Source organism: Rhineura floridana, chromosome 8 (assembly GCF_030035675.1).
Source record: "Rhineura floridana isolate rRhiFlo1 chromosome 8, rRhiFlo1.hap2, whole genome shotgun sequence".
NCBI classification, from domain to species: Eukaryota; Metazoa; Chordata; class Lepidosauria; order Squamata; family Rhineuridae; genus Rhineura; species Rhineura floridana.
In genome coordinates, this window is record NC_084487.1 from 76,906,933 (window position 1) to 76,928,091 (window position 21,159).

A 21,159-nucleotide genomic window follows, 5' to 3' on the forward strand; every position below is an offset into this window, starting at 1 on the left:
GCCTAATTGGAACTCTTGAAGCTCTATCAGGTTGGTGGTCACCATTTTAGATGTTTAAAATCTAAATGGCTGTTACTAGCCTTACAGAACTAAGTGCTCCAATGAATTTTAGTGTACTCCCTAATTTTGCAGAAGTCCTCACCTGAAGTATGAAAGGAGGATTTATGTCTCTTTTGGTACTGTCTGCACCCTCCTCCTAAAGAAATATTCAGCCAGAGCTAAACTTTTAAGGTTTGATTGTTTGGCACAGAACTGGGACTTCCGGTCTACCTCTCACCGGTAAGGTGCACTGTTTACTCGCTCTTTTTTGACCCTTTATTATACTTATTGGGTCTATTTGAACTGCTAATCTTTGGCTACACTCTTTATGAACTTCTTAAGTGTCGCCTCATGCTGGGTCTGATGCAAACAAAGCCTCTATATATTTTCCTCCTTTTGTAAACTTTTACTGCCGATTCAGCAAACTCCCGGGAGGCAGCCATTTTATTGCTGAGCTGGTATCTTAAGGTTTTATTGTTTTACTGTTTTATTTTACGACCTAATTGACCTACCAGCATTTTTATTACTCTGGTTGTAGTGGCTAAACCGCCGACTAATTTTGACAATGAATAATTATCAGCAGAAATACCTTACTCAGGACGATGATATATCCAGACGTCACAGACCCTCCCAGTCTAAAATTACAAGTTTTTTTCACCCAGCTGCCAACAAGATTCACTCTGATTACTCTACTGCATTAAGTCCTCACCCAACCCTAATGAGACTAAACCAACATGAATGGTCACTAGACCACCACCTTCCTATTAAACCCATCTGGAACAACTCCACTCAAAATCTTGCAGAGGAGTTGCAGGATGCTGGTTTTAATAACTCTTTTAACTCCACTAATGAAACATTATCTGCAGCCTTTCTAACTATCGACTCCTATCAAACATCTAACGGCCAGACCTCACCACCTCCTAGTAGTTGGAAGAAACACCCAATTGATGCTCAGACTACTGATTCAGCAGTTCACTTGGACTTGTTCGAGGAAATAAAACTTATTAAAATCTATATCTCAGAAACCAACTCACTGTTGCATACAGTGGTGCAGGCGGTCCAATCTCTCTTACCTCCTTCCCAGGACTCTATAAAGGAGCACACAAGTGGACCGGGCAAATACACGAAAAAAAACAAAAAAAAGAAATCTCTGCAACACATCAAAAATATAAAGAAATCAAAAAATGTGAAAAATCCAAAATCCAACTCTTCTAATAAAATGAATTTCAAACCTCTATTCAAAATTCTTGAAACTCAAAATACGAAGTCAACGCCAAAGCAACTTGGCAGCACTACCATCATAACCCCTAACATTTCTAAGTCTGAGGTCTCTGTTTCTGCTCTCTCCGAATCGCTCCATTCTTCAAACTCTCCAACTGTGACCGAAATGGAAAATTCTCCGATTATGAACAACCAACATTTTGTGCCGCTGACTATGAATCCAAACTCTGCTATGCCTTGGAACTTGGTACTGCAAACAGACAGATTGGCAATCTCCTACAAAGCCAAATATACTGAACATCGTTTACAGATACCAAGTATTGCATTTTTGGATAACTGCTTTAACAAATCCCTGGCTACACCTCGAAAGTTGAGCTTCATAAGATCTATAAAAATTTTGTCCCAAACCCCTTATGAATGGCGACTGATCATCACATGCAACTCGAGAGCTGTGGCAAATCAACTTTTTCGTAATAGGAATAACTTATACGGATTTGGTTTCTTAGTACAAAGATTTTATATTAATACATCTCCTCCTACTCCTCTTGTAATTCCTATACAGTTGCCCCAGTCTGATGATGCTATTTTACCAACACCTAATTTTGGACAAAACGGCTGCTTACTGCTGGGGCAGGACCCTGTACCATTTACAAACCCTCTTCAGAAACAGATAGACTGCACGCATTTATCAACGACCCCATTCCATGAACTAGAACCTGAAGAAAGCCAACTTGCCGATTTGTATCTTACCCTTCCTGAGCCTGAAAGAGCAGCTCTTATAAATAGGCTTCACCAACTAATTCTTCGACTCAAGTCCCCTTCTCGGCCACAAGCCTCAGTTACAAAGCCTTCCTTTCTTGGAACAGAGGCCCATGATGATATGCCCCACAACTTCACGGATCGAGACAGTGCGACCTACAATGAAACTCCACTCTTTCGGCCAACTGGAAGGATAAAGTTAGACCTCTATCCTCACAAGATCTGAGATATACAGATAGTCCAAGAGCTTTCGTATCACCTGAATCTGAAGTTTATCCGAAACAAAAATACAACACCACCAAAGGAGCGATCTTTAAAGATACCACTGGCTACTTAGATCGCATCACTGAATTTAATTGACAATGCTATATTACTCCAAACGATGCTTCTCAGACATTCTTCTTAACTTTTTAAATCTTTTAATCTGTATTTTAATTTTTGTAGTATTTATTTTGTTTTTGCTGTGCTTTTCGTTGTTTGTTTGTATATGTTTTTGTATTTTTATTATGATATATTGTATTTTATTTTGTTTGTTCACCGCCCTGAGAGCTATTTCGCTAAGGGCGGTATATAAATTGAATAATAAAAATAAAATAAATAAAAATTCCCAGATGACTTAAGATCCTATTGTAATACCTCCCCCATACCTAAGTTGCCTAAACACAGCCTCCATTTTTTATTGTGGAATATTGCAGGCTGGAACTCACGAGTCATAGAGCATGAATGGATTACGTATTTGTATAATTTTGATATTATTTTTATGCAAGAAACTTGGATTACTCATAAACCTTTTTTAAATGGTTTTTTCTCTTTAGATCTCCCGGCTACGCCCTCATTGAGTGGCAGAGCAAAAGGGGGCTTGGCTATCTTAGTCTCGACTTCTTTAGATATAAATATTTCCCCTATCCCATTCCTTGATTCCCTTGCGATGGCAGCCCTGATGGAAATTGATGATCTTCCTTTTTTGCTCATTAATGTTTATATGTCTACCTCTATGTCCTGTGCCCTCACAGAATCTATATGGAAATCCTTGGACCAATACATTTTAGATCTTGAGATTAGCTACCCTAATGCAAAAATGATACTCATGGGAGATCTCAATGCAAGGATTGGCCCTAACAACGAGGCACTCCTTGCTTCCAAATTATGGCGCGATGAGGAGTGTGATTACTTAGCCTTTCCCTATGATAGAGTGTCAAAGGATCAGAAAATCAACAGAGCGGGGATTTGCCTTGCTCGCTTTGTTGCTAGTCATCATTTAATCATTCTGAATGGTCTCCAAACTATTGATGAATGTGCGGAATACTCATACATTTCCAACTCAGGAAGCAGCGTAATAGATTATGTTTTAGTTTCTCATGACCTAATTAATATGATAGGGAACTTCGCTACTGGAACAAAATTAAACAGCGACCACCTTCCAATTAATTTCTCATGTTATACTCATGAGAACATACGCCTTCCTTCTAATAGCAACATCTTAATAAATTTTCCCGCGTATCATAAGAGATCATTTTGGACAACTTCTGTAGCTGATAATATTGAGAACCATTTGACCTCCTCAAATTTTCAAGATACCAAATCCCTCTTAATGAATACGGATTCCATAGATGCTCTACATAATGCCTATGACAACTTAATTAGATCTTTTAAAAACTTACTACCCTCCCGATCCTCCAACTCTATTCCAAAAAAGGGAAAAACTGATCGTCCCAAATGGTTTGATGAGGAATGTTTGGCCTTGAAATTACAACTGAGATCTATCTATTTAAACTATCGCCAACATCATCTGAATCATCTCCCTCCGGCTTATTATACAACTAAAAGGAAATATAAGGCAGTCATTGCATTTAAAAAAACTCAGGCACTTAAAGAGGAATGGGATCAGCTTATATGTGCTTCTAGATCAGAAAATTCAAATACTTTTTGGTCTATCATAACGAAAGTACTCAAACCAACTTCCTCAGTCCTTTATTCTATCCCTCCCCAAACGTGGGAAGGTTATTTTAAAACCTTATATCAGAGAGCTTGTCTCAATAATTCGATCCCCTTCTCACTTGACCCTCATTTGCTCCCCATCTGGCCGACTGTAAATCAATCTGAAATAAAGGAACTGATCATCGGACTTAAAAAAGGAAAAGCGCCAGGTTCTGATAACATCCCTGCCGAGCTATTACAGAGCTTCCCAGACTGGTGGGCCCCTTTATTAGCTAGGATGTTTACTAAACTTAACGAAACGGGTTTCTTCCCAGCTTCATGGCAAGAAGCTATAGTAATTCCCATATTTAAAAAGGGAAATCGACAAGATCCTTCTAATTACCGTCTCATCAGTCTTCTTTCAACAATAAGTAAACTGTTGAAAAATAAATTACAAGCCTGGATGGGAATAATATTCTTGGCATAGAACAAGTAGGTTTTAGAAGAGGCTCTTCAACCTTAGATCATTGTCTCATTTTACACCATTTAGCAGAGAAATATAGCAAGTATAAGAACACTAGCCTTCATGTTGCCTTTGTCGACCTAAAGGCAGCATTTGACTCTATACCTCGTGATAAACTTTGGTATAAATTAATGAATACAACTATTGATAAAAGACTGCTATATTTAACTTATAACCTACATCAGCACACGTCGCTCCGAGTGTCGTGCGACAAGGAGGGTGGGTTAACAAACTCCATCCCAACGTTTACAGGAGTAAGACAAGGCTGTGTTTTAGCCCCCCTTCTATTTACCCTTTATTTGAATGATCTGAAGGACTCTTGTCTCTCCCACGATTTCCATATTCCTAAAATGGCTGATGTTAGATGTCCCCTGTTGCTTTATGCCGATGATGCGGCACTTTTGTCCTTTTCTAAGATTGGCCTTAAACGGATTATAATGTCATTTATGACTTATTGCACTGAGAACCAATTATCTATAAATTATGGTAAAACTAAGATTCTCGTGTTCTCAAATCAAAGAACTTTACCCGTTTGGACAATTAATGGCCACCATATAGATCAAGTTGCCCATTATAAATACTTAGGCATAACTTTTCACTCTTCTATGAGCTGGTCCTGTCATATAGGAGAGGCAATCTCGAAAGCTAGATACTCTCTTAAGAGTCTTCTCCGCTTCTATTATAGAGGGGGCCGATTTGTGCCAGCGATTATCAAATTATTTAATTACAAGATTGTGCCCCAACTCTTATATGGAGCTCCGATTTGGATTCACTCTATGAACTCCACAGTTGAATCGGTCCTCTCTAGCCTATTATGCTGTCTCTTGGGTTTACCTAGATGCATCCCATCAGCGGCAGTTAGACTCGAATGCGGAATTCCATCATTGGACTGTCAGGCCTGGCTAATGACCGTTAATTACTGGGTAAAAATCTCGACTAATATTTCGCCAGGCCTTCTCCTTTTATTTTGGGGAGACTCTAACCCTTCCTCTTGGAATAATAAAATAGAGCTGAAACTATTGAAGATAGGTCTATCCAAGGAATATCTGCTCCTTCACTCGCCCAGAGAAGCGGTAACCTTAATTCGTTCCTGCTTAAAGGATATTGACTATCAGCTCTCAATAAACCAGGCCTCGAAAACATGCTCTCCCTTACATTTAAATTTAACTTCTGAATTTGAAAAAATTGCTCCCTATTTTTATTTTCTCATCGTTCCCAAACTACGTATAGCATTCTCTAAAGCGAGATTCAATTCTCTGAACTCGGCAATCCTTGAGGGGCGATTTAGGGGAATACCTTATAATCTCCGTACTTGCCCGTGTTGCCCAGATAGTATTGAGACCCTTCGTCACTGTATTCTTGATTGCCCTTTATATTCTCAGATCCGTTGCAAATTTTTAAACTTTATCTTATCGAACCCGATACATAAATATAAAACTCCTGATGATATAGTTGCTTCTATTTTATCTGGTATAGATAAACGAACCACTATCCAGGTGGCCAAGTTCATATATGCGGCCCAATTAATACGTGCTTCTGTGTAATGTTCCTGTTTCTCCTTATCTATGTATGTATATTGTACACTACTTGTATATCTTAATCGACTGGATTGTATTCTCATTTGGGTCTTTGACCGTAATTAAACTTATCTATCTTATCACAGAACTAATACATGGAACAGTCAGGTTTTCACTCCAGTAAGCACATTTGGAATTGAGAAAGTGCCATGGGCACCTGTCACAAAATAGCTGATGTAGGGGTGTAGCATAACAACAACAAAAAAATGCTGCTGCATCTAAAAGAGCAGAAAAAGAGACAGGACCACAAAATGGTATGGACATCCCACCTCCCATCAGTGGGGAAAAAGGCACCTACAGCAGCCATGGTTTTGCTCACTCACAGAGATAGGCTCTTTGCCCATCACCTCTGTTCAAAATGGGAGGAAAGGGAGTAGGAGTCCCCAGTCTTGGGATGTTTAAAGGAATGTGTTCACTGTAGGAAAGGCTGAGCCAGGGAAACACAAATTGAGCAGGAAGATCAAACAGTCTCTTGTGCATTGTTGGGTATGCTTTAATTTGGATTCCTGCATTGAGCAGGGGGTGGGACTCAATACTCTTACAGGCCCCTTCCAACTCTACAGTTCTACGATTCCATGATTGCAGATGGGAGTTGGTCAAAGACTATATAATTAAATGGACACATTGGCATGAATATCTCCATGGAAATCTGTTGTAATAATGCGATATATAACAATTCAAACTTTGCAATAAATTATGTTCATATGTGGTTATGTTCTTCAGCACAGAAATACTAGTAAATTATTACAAAATTAATGCCTAAAATATTATGTTGTGAAATAGCATTAAATCCCTTACTATTGTTAAATTATACATCTCAATCAATAAATAGATAAGATAGATAATTAATATATGAGATAATAGCAGTAAGATGGTTATTTACTCATAAACTGAAAGCTCAGACATTACCTCAGAGCAGTGATTAGATAAACCAGCTTTGGGAATTAGTTCCAATATCAAAATTAACTTATTCTTTAGATATCAACTGAACATGTTCCAGGAGTATTGCTGTTCTTCCCTCCAGCCCATCTAGAGTCTCTCTGGATGTATCAGTCAAAATTTTAGGTGAAGTTCTAAGAACTAGATTTATGATATAAAAAAAACAGGATACAGACAAAACAGATTTCTCCAAGTATGGACTCTGTTTATTTGGTTTTGTCAAAGAAATTATTGCCTCTCCAAAGTTCAATATGGCTTTGATTTGTTTTAAGTTGATAACATGTTTTCTCTGTTATATATTAATGTGAATATAACTTTTGTTTTCTTGAAAAATGATTAAAAGAATACACTATGTTAATGTTGAAAAGCTTAACAAGGCTATCACAAGGTAACAGTTTTATCATTGTTTAAATCATTGTTTTTTAATCTTTGAGACAAAGATGCAATGCACGCTGTAACTGGCTATATCTAAAAGTACTGTGGAAAATTTTAAAGAAAGTTTAAAAATGTGATCTTGTGTATGCCTAGCAGAACTGGATTTGTACTACTATTCATATAAAAAACGGAGAGTGGTTAAAAGTGGTTTTATCATGCAATATGGAAATATGTTGTTCAAGAAACACAAGCCCCAAATTGAGGCAGCAAAACTATCATGGTTATCTGACTTCTGTCGTATGTCTCCTAAAGGTGTGGAAATGGCTAATTAAGTGTAAAGATGACACAAAAAGAAATTAAACATATGTTAAGAACAAGAAGATGTCCTCAGTATGCAATTATATCACGATCACATGCCAGAGAAGTAGAAAATCACCAGAATTTTAGGTCCCTAAGTATATTATATCATACCTGCCCTTGGTACAAGCCAGCATCTTGTATGGTACTGTCTGGTTTATTTAAAGGTTCAAATGTGTTACTCATGTATTTGTTCCACAACCTGGTCTCTTTATCATCTGGAATATTGAAGATTTTCCTTATCTCCTTTTCAATTGTGTCTGTATTGACAGAAATAAAAATATTGTTTTAGGATCTATGGTACCATAATTGCCTAGCAGCAAAATTTGTAAATATGCATGTCACAGTTCAACACATTATAAACAAAAAGCAACTAGCAAACCATTCCAGTAACAAGAATATTACACAAATACTTGCAACAGTATGAATGGAGGAAGTAAGTTAGATTTAGCCACTCATCCATTACTCCATGATTCAAAGCACTAATACTATACATTGAAGAAGATTTGTTAGCTTCCATGGCCTGACATTCATTCCGTATCAGAATCTGACATTTGCCAGTTTTCTCAGACTATGGCCAAACAAAAAAATCCTCATTATACATACTGGAAAAGTAATACAAATTCTACATTTACACTTAAATGTAATTTATTTCATCCAAAAATTATAATGTTTGGAAGAATATATTTAATAAGGTATTAAATGTAGTCACTCATGGTTACAAACAATGGGCATACCTATCATATCAGCTTTACTAAATCTTCTGGTTACTACATTGTTCATATTTCCATTTTCACACAATTTTAATTCTGTCAAATATACTTCTACTTTGCAGTGCTTGACAAACATACCCTGTTCAACTACCTGGAAAATAAACACATCAAAAGTGGTTATTTGAATAGAATATATTAATCCTTAAATACATAATACAAAACTCTCAGCAATTCAAATACTTAGCTCTTACTTTAGAATTTGATGTTTTATAACACTCTGTGAATTCTTATGAGGTTAAAGAACATGGATGCTAGATCATGATCAAACAGTTTTAGGTTTAAAAATATGTTTAAAATTAACAAGATATCCCTACTGCTTCTTTTTTAACATTACCAATAATCCAAACAATATAGGGTACGATAAAAAAGCAATATACAGCAGCAAGAGTTACTGCATTGATTAACTGATTTTCTAGTAACTGATATAGTAATGTTCACCTTTATCTAGGAAAATATTTTTTAATTTGCTCTTTTGTCATATATTACTAAGAATTGGCAAAACTTGCAAATTGAAGTAAGCAGAATGTTCACAATCACCTCATATATACTTCCATCTGATCTTCTATGCTGTTACTGCATAAGTCAGCCATGTAGACTGTCCTGAAAATAGCCATCAGCCTGATATGTGATACATCAGACAAATATGGTAAAGAAGGAGGTACCAAATAACTGCTAGAAGTCATATGCTACAGCAACAGAGTTAATGAACACTCACTGAAGGGAAGGGTATATTAATAAACATCGTTCAAGTATTAAGTAGTTTGATTTGGATATCTAAGGAAAACTGAATTTAATATACAGAACTTGTATATGCCAAAATATTTGTATGTATTGCTACAGCTGAGCTTTAAGTGGAACAGAACTGAAGAGTAATGCTATGCCATGTTACTTTTGTTGCTAAGGTTACAACCAGGTCTGTGTGTACGCCACTATTCCAAAACAGCACCAAAACAATGTTTGCCTCGAATTTCAGTGTGCAAAGAATCTTTGGTATATATATTTAAAAATAAGCAAATTGCAAATTTTTGATTTATTTTAAAGAGTTAACTAATTCAATGACTTTTCAGAGCAACTTATGAAAATATGATTATCTTATATGCAGAGTTAAGCATGTGAAGGCTGGTAGAAACTGGCTTCCTCGCCATGGCAGTCCCTTTAGCCTCCTGAAAATGTTCCACTGAGCAATAAGGGATTCTGCTGAATGGGATGGGCTACGACCTGGGTGATCAGGGGTGGGCTAAGGCTTCCACGCAACTTCCACAAGCAGGAAGGTACCTCTGACCAATTTGGGAAGATCCCCCTTCCCCTCAGCACAGTTCACCCCTATTCAGCAGGGCTTCCTGACCCTAGCCTAGGTAGAACATTGGGGGGGGGAATGCTGTAGGTAGGAAGCAGCAGAGAAGTCTGCTGTTGCCAGCTCCAGTACACACACTTAACTCTGGGTCCAACCCAATAAAAACCATTTAAACCAGCTGTTTTGGTTGTGAATTTATTTATTTATTTATTATTATTTATAAATGAATTTATATCCTGCCCTTCCTCCCAAAGGGGCCCAGGGCAGCAAACAACAAGCAATAAAACAATAAAAGCATTATATGCTCTAAATATGTACTTTCCATTGCCACCAAAACATCTCCATGCACGCAGGCAACACTGAAAACCTGGGAGATAAGCTGAGGTGTCACTCATGGAAAAGCTCATTTCTGTTACTTGGTATTTTCTGGTTTGGCCCCTTATGCTTTGCCTACAGTAGAATGGTCGACACCCTTTTAAATGAAAAGTGAGAGACTTTTGCCTCAACTAAACCATCTTTGAGGTTGCCTTAGTTCAGTGTGTTATCACAAAGTAACTATCTCTGTCCCCATTCTTTCAGGAGGACTTGTGATCTATTGGGCTTAGGAAGCCTTGCATCATATGAAACTGAGGCTATCTTCCCGTCACTGCTGATTAATATAGGTAAGGTGTTGGACTAATGTTAAGTTACAATACACAGGATTTCAAACAGTAATCAAATCAGTCATTAAAACAGAATGCTTAGATAACAACACAGATAATCTTTCTCACAAAACACAAACATAGATATAATATTTTAGGTTAATATTTCAGGCCCAGTAAAGCAACACAATTTAAATATTAAATTTACAGTAAATCCCAAGTATACAATAAATTGATACAATATCAATTTCATCACAAGAGGAATGAACACTACAAAAGATTTTAACTGGATTCAGACAGCAACACATAAATGAGTCTTTCTGTAAAATACAGTTATCTTGATAATCAGCTATACTTAAAACCTAAAAAGATCTATAGACAAAGGCAATTAACAACAATTTTCATTTCTTCAACTCTTCCCAAAAGATAAATCAATGAAGCTATCCATCTATGTACACAGCTGAAACTGGAGAGACTTCAGCAAGTGTTGCCTGTAATACATTTCAGCTGTGAGCCAGCAAACCAGAGTAGAAAACCATTATTTGAAGTGGTTGCGCACACCATGGTTTGTGTTAATTATGGTTTGACGTGACAACGAAATGGACAAGGCATAGTTATAGCCATTACTATATGTGCAGAGCTGCTGAATTATGGATAAACCCAATTACTGAGAGGAATGAAAACAAAAGCAAACAAGCTAGTTTGCTTATTTGGCAGCTCAAACTAGGGTCTGGCGCGATATCTGAACTGAACTTACACCCTTCATAGAAAACTGGAGAGGAATAGGAATACGATAGCTTGATTAACCAGACTATTTCAAAGGATTATTTCTGAGTCGCAACAGTTTACAATTTGAAAAACATACTTATCTTCTTAAGTATATATATTATATATCAGACAAGCACCATCTCTCTATTGTCTTTTAGGTGCTTGTTGAAGACTTTCCCCTTTCAACAAGCCTGAGTAGGGATTGTTATCCCAATTGGTATCTGTATGGGATGTGAAATTGATTTTATATATGCAATTGCTGTTGTTGCTTTTTAATTGTTTTATATATAATTGCTTTTTGTTTTATATATGAATTTGTTTTAACTGTTTTTTTATGTTTTATTGTACTGTAAATTGCCTCAAGATGCCTTATAGGAAGTCATTCATAAATAAAATAAATAATAACAGTATACCTTTCCCCCCGCTCCAAAGCATATATTATTTAAGAAACTAGCATTTTACTTGAAACAGGAAGATTGAGGATTTTTCTGTAAACTGATACGGACACAGACAAAGGGAAGCTGTACCAAGGAACATTTCTAGAAAGGTAGTTTCCTTCTGAATGTATCACAGAAGAATGAGCATGACAAGTAAGAAAGTGGAACAGGGATACAGAAAAGGGAATGGTATGTTCACATTTCAGCAGAATCTAATTATTCTTATTGAATAAAATGCATCAACTGTATAAAAAACTGTAACTGTAAATACTATGTATTTTTACTATTAAATAAAATGCTGCACACACTCCTGCGTCCAAAATCTTTGCAGAATCTAAGGCACATGATCAGAACAAAATTAAACAGAATGAAAATTAAGCAATTCATACAATCAATAGTGCTTCAATTAAGATATCACTACAAAACTGAAATAATATTTACCTGGTTTAATATTTACTTTAAGTGTTTTGGGTTAGAACTTGCTTTGCTACACCAAAGCAAAGACAAATAGAAGCCTTACTCACTGAAGACTGTCAGGAGAAGGTAACAGAATATGATTAACCAGCCTAGAAATAACTAGTATTAGCATCAATAATAGGTTAATGAAATAATAAATATGGGAATAGAGTTGTCTCATCATCATGTTTTGACTTGCAGCCTTGTAAGTAGAGGATTTTCAAGTGCAGTGTACATATTTCAACATTCAATACAAAAGTACCTTGCGTGCAATTGGTTCCTGGCCATCCATAAGAGTATACCAGCTTACTAACTTGTTCCAGCCTTCAGTTGGTAAAAGAATGTAGTCCAGCTCATCAATGAGATGTTCTTTAAGAGACTGACAGTCCCCATCTATGATGAAATGTTTTCATATCTTGTTAATGCAATGTTTAGATGTCACAGTTTTATAACATCTGAGTATTTAACACACACTTGAGTACACTGGGACTTCAGATCACAAGTGATCAAGTTTTAGACAAATGAAAAATCTTTATAAACTAACAACATATTTGTCATGCAAGTAGCTCATGCAACGGGACTTTCCCTTCTCCCCGCTGCTTGTCCAGAGCAGATTTGGTGGACACATGAGGAGCAGCAGGGGAGAACGGAAATCTGTGTTAGTGTCTGTTCCACTACCAGATAGACATAGTTGGATATCATCCAACATTCTGAACTAATTTTTGAAAATGTACTTTAAAAAAGAAATCCTCAGATATTGATTGCTCCAGTCATACATTCTGAATGTACAAGAAACACAACAGAAGTTAAGACATTCTAGATGCAGAAGTTTCAAAATCAAACATTTATGTAAATGATTTTTAAACATTATGTAATATTAGCCACAGAATTCACCTGTCAATTTTGTTTTCCTTTTGCTAGCAGAAACCAAGTCTTTTATGAAGACTTGGAAACCGCCATTAAGTAGCTTCAACTGAAATTTCTGTTGTCAGAGGCTTTCATCATAAATTAATTTTCAAGGATCAGAACAGTATAAATACATATATTCTGAAACCTCTGATTGACAGAGTGAGGCAACGTCAATAAGCAATTGTACAGACACACATCAGGATGCTGCCTTTTTATACTCTACAGTAATTACCTTTGAGAAGTCCAGAATTGTCAATAGGACCAGGATAAACATTCTGATCTCCCATCTGATATTTGTCCCAGCTGTCATATCCAACATACTTTTTCCACTGTTTGAACCAGCGACTATCCACTAAATACCTTGAGAAGAAGCAGGGAAAATGATATTTAACACAGATCAAAAACTCTTACAAACCTAGGATATAACTGATGGGCAAGGAGTACTTTGAATGATACAAGTTTCAAATTGTGTCACCCAAGGTGACAGAAGACACGTTTTCAAAATGGAACATCACTAAGGCTGCAATCCTATACACGCTTATCTAGAAGTCTCAATGAACTCAATGTACCTTACATTCTGGATAGGAGTGTGCCCTTAAATCAGGGCCAGCACCAGACTGTAGAAGGCCCTTGGGCACCAGACTGCAGTGGGCCCTCAGCAGTGGCGGCACAGCACGCTGGCATACTAACGCAGCAACATGGGAAGCGATGTGGCTGAGCCTATTTTAAGCCCATGCTGGTGGGGGAAGGGATGTTGCCTGGGAGTGGCTCCCATTCCACAATCCATGCCAGCATCATGTTGCAGGGTGCATGGTCCATGACCTGATGCTAGCATGGATCGCAGAGCAGGAGCTACATCTACCCATCGCCAGCAGCAGGGGCCCCTCTCAGCCACAGGGGCCCTTGGCCAGTGCCCAACCTGGCCACCCTCTCGCGCCAGGCCTGCCTTAAATGTACAAAATGCAATGGGAAAGCAGGAATTGCAGCAGCTTTCTGACACAAATGTATATAGTCTTTACATTTGTCACAAGTTACTATGTTCCATGTTTAAAAACAAATACAAAGAAAGACACACAAACATAGTTACTTCCATGTATGAAAATTCAGTTTGTAGGAAGCATTCCAAACTCTATGTGCCATTCACTTGTCTACTTACATGCTTTTCGGTTATAGAAATTAAAGCACTGCATATGACGAATCCAGGTGCAAAATGTTATGCCCAATATGCTAGGCAAAAAGTAATTAAAGTGAGCTCCAATTTTATTGTTTACTTATGTGCTTCTAAAGCACATGGCAGCTATATTTGCATAACCGATGACAAAATGTTTTGTATTTCAACACTAAACAAGTCATCCACAACATCAAAGCCTTATCTGACTCTTGAAAGCAGCTTATGCTCAGTAGTGGCCAAGTTCCTCACTGCCTTGCCCCTCTCCTTCTCAGTAGCTGGCAGCAACGTGCAGCGCTGGGAACCTGGGAGAGCAATACAGCCCCACCTGCGCAGCCAGCTGCTATTGCTTGCACTTCTACTCACATTCCCAAGCAGCTTGAATAACTGTTTACCAACAGTAGTGTAGTGTGGCAAATTCAGAAGTGCAAGGTCCCTTCATGATAGCCACAGTCACGCCTCAGCCTACTTTTTTTTCCTTTTTTTTTGCTGCTGGGTTGAGAATGAGGTCCTTGTTAATACTTTCTCCCATAACAATAGACACCCCTAGGAGCCAATAAGCATGCAATGGGAATGTATTAGCTATTGAGGAGAGTAGCTTCTCAGCAGCTGACTCATCTCCTTTCACTCTGATTGGCTCCAATCAGCAGGAATGGACAAGGAAGCACTTTAGAAAACTCTTCTCAGTGGCCAACACACTCCCCTTTCATGCCGATTGGCTTGTAGTATGCTGGAGACTTAGGGAACCTGCTGAGAACCTGCTCCTAAAAAAGTAAGGGATCTAAGACCCCGAGACCCCGGTTGACTACACACCTTTTAGCAACTACCAGTCAAGCTCTTATCCAAAGTTCACATCCAATATACCAAGATGACAGAGAAATTAAAATATGATTAGATAAAGTTTAAGCAAGAATGGGGGACGCTGGGAATTGGCTGATGTTGAAGTCATGGAGTCTTCTTCAGGTCATAGTCTTACAATGGAATAGGGCAGTAGGTAGCAGGCATTAAAATGAGGCAGTTTAGGTGCTATGCAGGTGTCAAGTTTTTCTCATTCCAATAGCAAAAATTTAGTTTTTTTAAAGAAATAAAATCTAGACTTCCGGGAAGGGTGACTTAGCCTGTGCCTGCTTTTGAGACGGGCTCCTGCCTCAAAAGAAGCTTATTCAGATATATCAGTCAGTTTTTTCTTTTTTTTTTGACTGATTAAACTTCTCCCGGGTAGGGAGAAACGAAGAGATTAACCTCAAAGCCTATTTTTGTTGGGACGACCAGATCTCATTAATTTATGGGACGAGGTCCAGCCGACGAAGGTGGGACGGATTTTCAACAGCAAGCTCTATCTGTTAAAGCGAACGTTCATCTTATCTTCTAAGAGAGAACGCACTAACAGGCAAGCACCCTTCTTTCTATATTTTTCTTTTATTTGACTTAAATTGTTGCTGTTTAAAAGAGATTTGCCAGATTGATCGGTTTTTGACATCTCACTGGGGAGCCGTAACTTCTCTCTGCTACGCACTAATTAATAGCTTATCTCTGTTTTTGTTGCAAAAAGCTGTCCTGGATTTGCATTCTAAAGATACACACAGAAGAGGGATTTCTATTCCAGATTTTTATTTTGAAAAATATTATACTGTTTTGAGACTACTCTCTTTTTGGTCTATTTTATTTTGACGAATCTGTTTCTTGACGATTGCCATTAATTGCTTCGATCCTGGGAACTGCATTTTGTTTACTTAACTATTGGAGAGATAAGGCTGTCTGCTCTGTTTATACTGTGATGTCACCAAGTTTGGAGTATTAACCCAATTGTTGCTGAAATAAGAAGTGGTTTTCCTATATTTTTCTTCTAAAATGGCAATTAAGAAAGTGGCTGAGAATCTGGAAATAACTATGTTTCAGAGAATAATGAATGAGATTGAGATAACGAAAATTGAATTGAGTAAAATGAAGCAGGAGATTAAAGATATAAGGGTCCCTGTGAGAGAGGTGACCCTGGAAGGGGTCCCTGTGAGAGAGGAGACCCCGGAGATTGGAATAGGGGTCCCTGTGAGAGAGGAGACCCTGGAGACTGGAATAGGGGTCCCTGTGAGAGAGGAGATCCCGGAGATTGGAACAAACGTGGAACAGGAACAAGATTTGGAGTCTATGGACTTTAGAAATAAAATCTATTGTTTGGAACTCAATGTTATCTCTGAAGAAATTAATGAAGATTCTAGAGATAAAGTTATCAATGGCATGGATTATCTTCTGGACTGGAATGATGTGATGGAGCCCAATATAGAGAAAATCTATGGAATTAACTGCAGCCATGTGACAATGGAAAAACTTTTAAGAGATGACCCAGTGTATTTTGAAAAAAAGAACAGAGATATGATTTTACAGCAGTATTTCAGCAACTTATTCAGAATGGATGGCAAGAAAATATTTGGGATAGAGGTAATTCCCATCAGACTCTTATTATATGACTATGGCTTTGACAGCAAGATTATTATGGAATACTGATAATGGAAGATTGGATATTGAAATTACTGGACTTAACAAGACTACTGAAGATGGAAGATGGAAAATGGAACTAATAGAGATAATAGAACAATGGCTACTGAAATTACTGAACCTAACAGATTCTGATGTGATGGATTAATTGAAATGTTTATTTTGACTATGGTTATGACAATAAGATTATCATAATTAGTAATGAGATGGATTAATCGATATGCTTATCTGGAAAAAAAAATTGATAGATATATTTCTTAAAGAATTGAAACCTCTCTTTGACTTTTTGTGGAAAGAATAAAGTAATGTTTATGAGATTTGATGATTAAGTAAGATAACTACTGGAGGAAAGTGATTTTATAATATGACTTAAGAGACAGGATTGCTATATATTATAGACTTATAACTGATTTGATCTTTGACAAATGGGAAGTCAATATTTTACTCTTTATTTTTTTTTTTGTTTTTTTTTTTCTTCTTTTCTTTTTTTCTTTTTGTTTAACTATTTTTGATTTTGTTTTTTGTCTTTGAATGTTTTATGATTTTGTCTTGTATGTTTTATGAAAATCTGAATAAAAATTATTGAAAAAAAAAAAAAAAAGAAATAAAATCTATACTGCTTTACATTGCAAATATCCAAACCAGTACACAAATATAAACCATATGTAACCAATAAAACAATTAAAGCTACATAGGAATTACACATTTCAATAACATAATATCCACAGTGATATTGCCATGTGCGAGATGAATATTACCATTTGGAGAAGGCTTGGGTGAACAGGTACGTTTTTGGCATACACAAAAACTTCAACAAGTTCATCCAATAAATCACTCAGATTTGCATACAGCAGTCATATGCACAGTGGGACAAAAATGTGGTTTTTTCCTACATCCTGTCACCTTCTTCCCTAGAGCTCTAAACACTGCCATAAGGCACTGTTGCAGATTGGCTGTAGCCCTAAACAGCTCCTGTTGGGAGCTGAGAATACAATGCAACATTTTATTGCAAGTTTCCATTAATTTTCATATAAATGTGTAGCTTAGCATTGTCTTAATATAAAAGCATGCCACTCAAAAGACCAACAGTAAATTCCTGATGTCAACATTTAAAGTTTCAGTGTTCAACTGTATACACCTGGTTAATTTATCAAAAAGTGTTTGCAGTTTTACATTTCCTATATATGCTGCTATCCCACAGAAAACTGCTCAAATAAGATCATAATAAAATTAATGCAATATACATGTAAGACAGCAATTCTATGCATGCCTACCTCAGAATAAATCTCACTGATCATAGCTGATTTTACTTCTGAGCAAACATGCATAAGATTGCACTGTAAATTGTATTTGATAAAAGTCCTTATAAGACGTTATCTACTTAAGATTCCTATGGATAGAAAAAAGTCTATATATTCTATATAACCTCGTCAGCTCACAAATTTATGAACATAAATAATTCAGAGACTGCCAAAGCTTCAGTTTAAATATTCAAAGAAACATTTTTATCCTAGAACTCAAGCTGCTAACTAAACAATTAAATCCATATTATAAAAGCCTATACCCCTTCACATTAGAGCATTTTTAAGTACAACTGTGTCCAATTCTATAAAACAGCATTCAATAGTGCTTCTCCTCAGATGTATATTAACAGCTACTGTAAAACTACTTTATCAATGGTGGAAACTGTTAATCATGGTCTTCTGAAATTGCTGGAATATTTTTCTAGCATGTGAGAGAATTCTAACTGGGGACAGGGAGAAGCTCCAGTACACAGTAATGGCAACACTCCATATTTACATAAGGGAGAAGGTTATCTTTATTTTTATTTTTCAGGACTTCCAAAAGAATAGTCCATATATTCCCTACTTCACATCTGTGGCTAAACATGGTTTGGGGAGGACACATTACTTTAAGAACTGCTGACTGTACCTCAATTTTACTGTAAGGATACTGAAATAATATCTGCAATTTTTGCTGTCTTGAGTGTGAATTCTATATGGCTTTCATGAGGCTGTTCAAGGGAGCCAGAAGAAGCAACAGTTTGATATTTTTAATTATTACACCTCAATCCACAGAGGAAACAGAGAAACTGACAAGAATATTGTCTCTGCCAATGTATTTAAAATGTATGGCAGACCTGATTCCACACTGATCACAGAGTAGACAATAACCATTTTAAATAGCTGTAACCAGCAAAAGTGGACATTGTGATGTTCCTGCTTGTAGAGTAAATATGGTAAGTGCTGTTTATATAGAAGACATATGGTAAGTGGAGTGAAAGAGGAGGGGGGAGTACATGAGCAGTAGAATGCTGGATGATTGGCTGAGCATTTGAATGGCTGGGAGTATAAATGGAAGAATGACAGTTGAATCTGGGTGGATGTTGGGAGTGTGGAGAAAGAGGTGTTTGAGGGTGGATGTTAGTAGGGTGGAGAAGAAGGTGTTTGGTGGTGGATGTTAGTAGGGTGGAGAAGAAGGTGTTTGAGGGTGGAGGTCGGGAGTGTGGAGAAAGAGGTGTTTGAGGGTGGAGGTCAGGAGTGTGGAGAAAGAGGGAGTTGGAGTTCTGATTAATAATAAGTCAAGTACAAAACAGGAATAGATGAAACCATACGCTTGTGAAACATTCCTAAAGTAATCTTGTTATTTCTGATATTTAATAAATACTTACTTGGTTTACCAAAGGCCTGATCCTTGGCTGGGGGATATACATACCAGAAGGGAGGGCAAGGTAATTACCAAGGCTGAACAGAAACAGTATCTAATGGTGGCAGCGGTGAAGGGAGGATTAATAACAATTCAAGTATCCAGAACAACCCAGAGTTGTATGCGTTTTCTATAAAGATACAAGGGGGTTGGGAACAGCATAAGCACACAGTCACAAAAGTAACCAGCTAGAGAGAGACTCAGGCAAAGTCTCTGGGAGTATTGGTTATAGGATGTGACTGGTGGTGCTGCCTAGCAGGGGGATCTAGTGAGATCTGTGCTAGAGCGGAGTGAGAAACCATATAAAGGATGGTCCGGACTGGTGGTATCCCTGGTGGTGCCTAGTGAAAGGCAGTAGCCACAAGCAGGTGGGAACCTGACAGGGAGAACCAGGGAAGGACGTCACAGACATACATATCACAAATGAAGCTGTCTTGCACTGAATCAGACCACTGGTCCATCTAGCCCAGTACTGTCAATTCTGACTGACAACGGCTCAACAGGAGTTCTAGCATGGGCCTTTCTCATCACTTGTTGCATGACCATTTAACTGGAAATGCCCTGGATTAAACGTCTGCATGCATCTTTCTAACTATGCAACAATAGGATCTAATGCTGTTCTATTAAGTAGAAGTAGATCCCCTTGTTTTTATATAATACCCTGTTCAAATTTAGGTAGGGAACATGTTGAGAACCTTAAAAACATGCATGTCACCTGCTCAAAATTTATAATATGTCTCCATTTGCATTTGAGGACAAGAACTACTTATGAGACTGAAAAAGCTATTAGAGCATCCTGGGAACATTACATAAAAGAAAAGAAAAAATATAACTTAACACATGAAAGTCTTGCTCAGTGAGTTGGCTTCTTTATGGTGAGAAATGGCAGGCTAAAAATCTTGGTAACAACTAACTACATCTCTGAGCTACTGGATTTAATTTCTGAATGCATATTTTGACAGATCATTCTTAACATGCTGATCAGTGCTGTCTCTGAGCACAAGAAAAACTAAAATGAATCTGCCTGTTGTCCTTTATTTTTTTTAAAAAAAATAGGGATTGGTTTTATGCTTTGTTAAATGGGCTCCTATCCATTACTGGAGAGCTAACAATTTAAAGAATATACAGTAAGAGATCAATGGTGCACCCTGGCTCAGTACTCTCCACAATGACTGGCTGCAGTTAGCCAGAGTTGCCAGAGACTGAACTAGGGACCATAAATGCAAACCTCTACCACAGAGCTATAGCCCACCTTACTATGTCACACAACAGATACAAAGATTGTATCCCTTTTAACCACAGTGGGATGCAGTTTAAACTAAACATACAAAAGGAATGACATTTTATCTTCTTCCCATTATAAACCATAACTGGGTAATTGTTGCAGAAGCACTTCTAGTTTTCTTGTCTTTCACATTTGATTATTTTGTGCACAGTACTATCCACATAAATAAAGTTTTTAGACAGATAAAAGACATCTCATATAAACTTCGGCTACTCTATGAAATGTTTGAAGATCAAAGGTGATAAAGGAGTCTACTTATCCACAGCACTGAAGAACTTGTCTAGAGGAATATGGAGCTGGCTAGTGGAAAGCACTAGATTACAGGCAATCCTCATTTTTACACACTAAACAAGTGTCCATATTTATGACAGGAGGGAGGGTACTCACCAGTTCTGAAAAAAACCCTCTTCCTCAATATTCCTGAACCAAATATTAATTTTCCAAAAGGCTGGTAGAAGGTCTTTCTCTCCATCTCCACCACCTCTTCCCCTACAGCCCATAATTCAACTCCTTCATGGTGAT

General features: G+C 37.4%; 1 protein-coding gene across 7 annotated transcripts in view; it reads right to left on the bottom strand.

The window, feature by feature from the left end:
• USP15 (ubiquitin specific peptidase 15) overlaps window positions 1–21,159 on the bottom strand; it is an 89,799-nt gene that overhangs the window by 63,290 nt on the left and 5,350 nt on the right. For 5 of the 7 annotated variants that reach the window (XM_061639857.1, XM_061639858.1, XM_061639860.1 and 2 more), the window contains exons 2-5: window positions 13,218–13,345; window positions 12,339–12,469; window positions 8,445–8,571; window positions 7,822–7,967 (exon numbers count right to left, since the gene is read on the bottom strand). In XM_061639857.1, coding sequence (XP_061495841.1) covers window positions 7,822–7,967; window positions 8,445–8,571; window positions 12,339–12,469; window positions 13,218–13,345 — 532 coding nt within the window. Of the gene's footprint in view, window positions 1–7,821; window positions 7,968–8,444; window positions 8,572–9,017; window positions 9,100–12,338; window positions 12,470–13,217; window positions 13,346–21,159 lie in introns of those variants that run through there. The other 2 variants (XM_061639859.1, XM_061639861.1) reach the window with 2 other exon arrangements.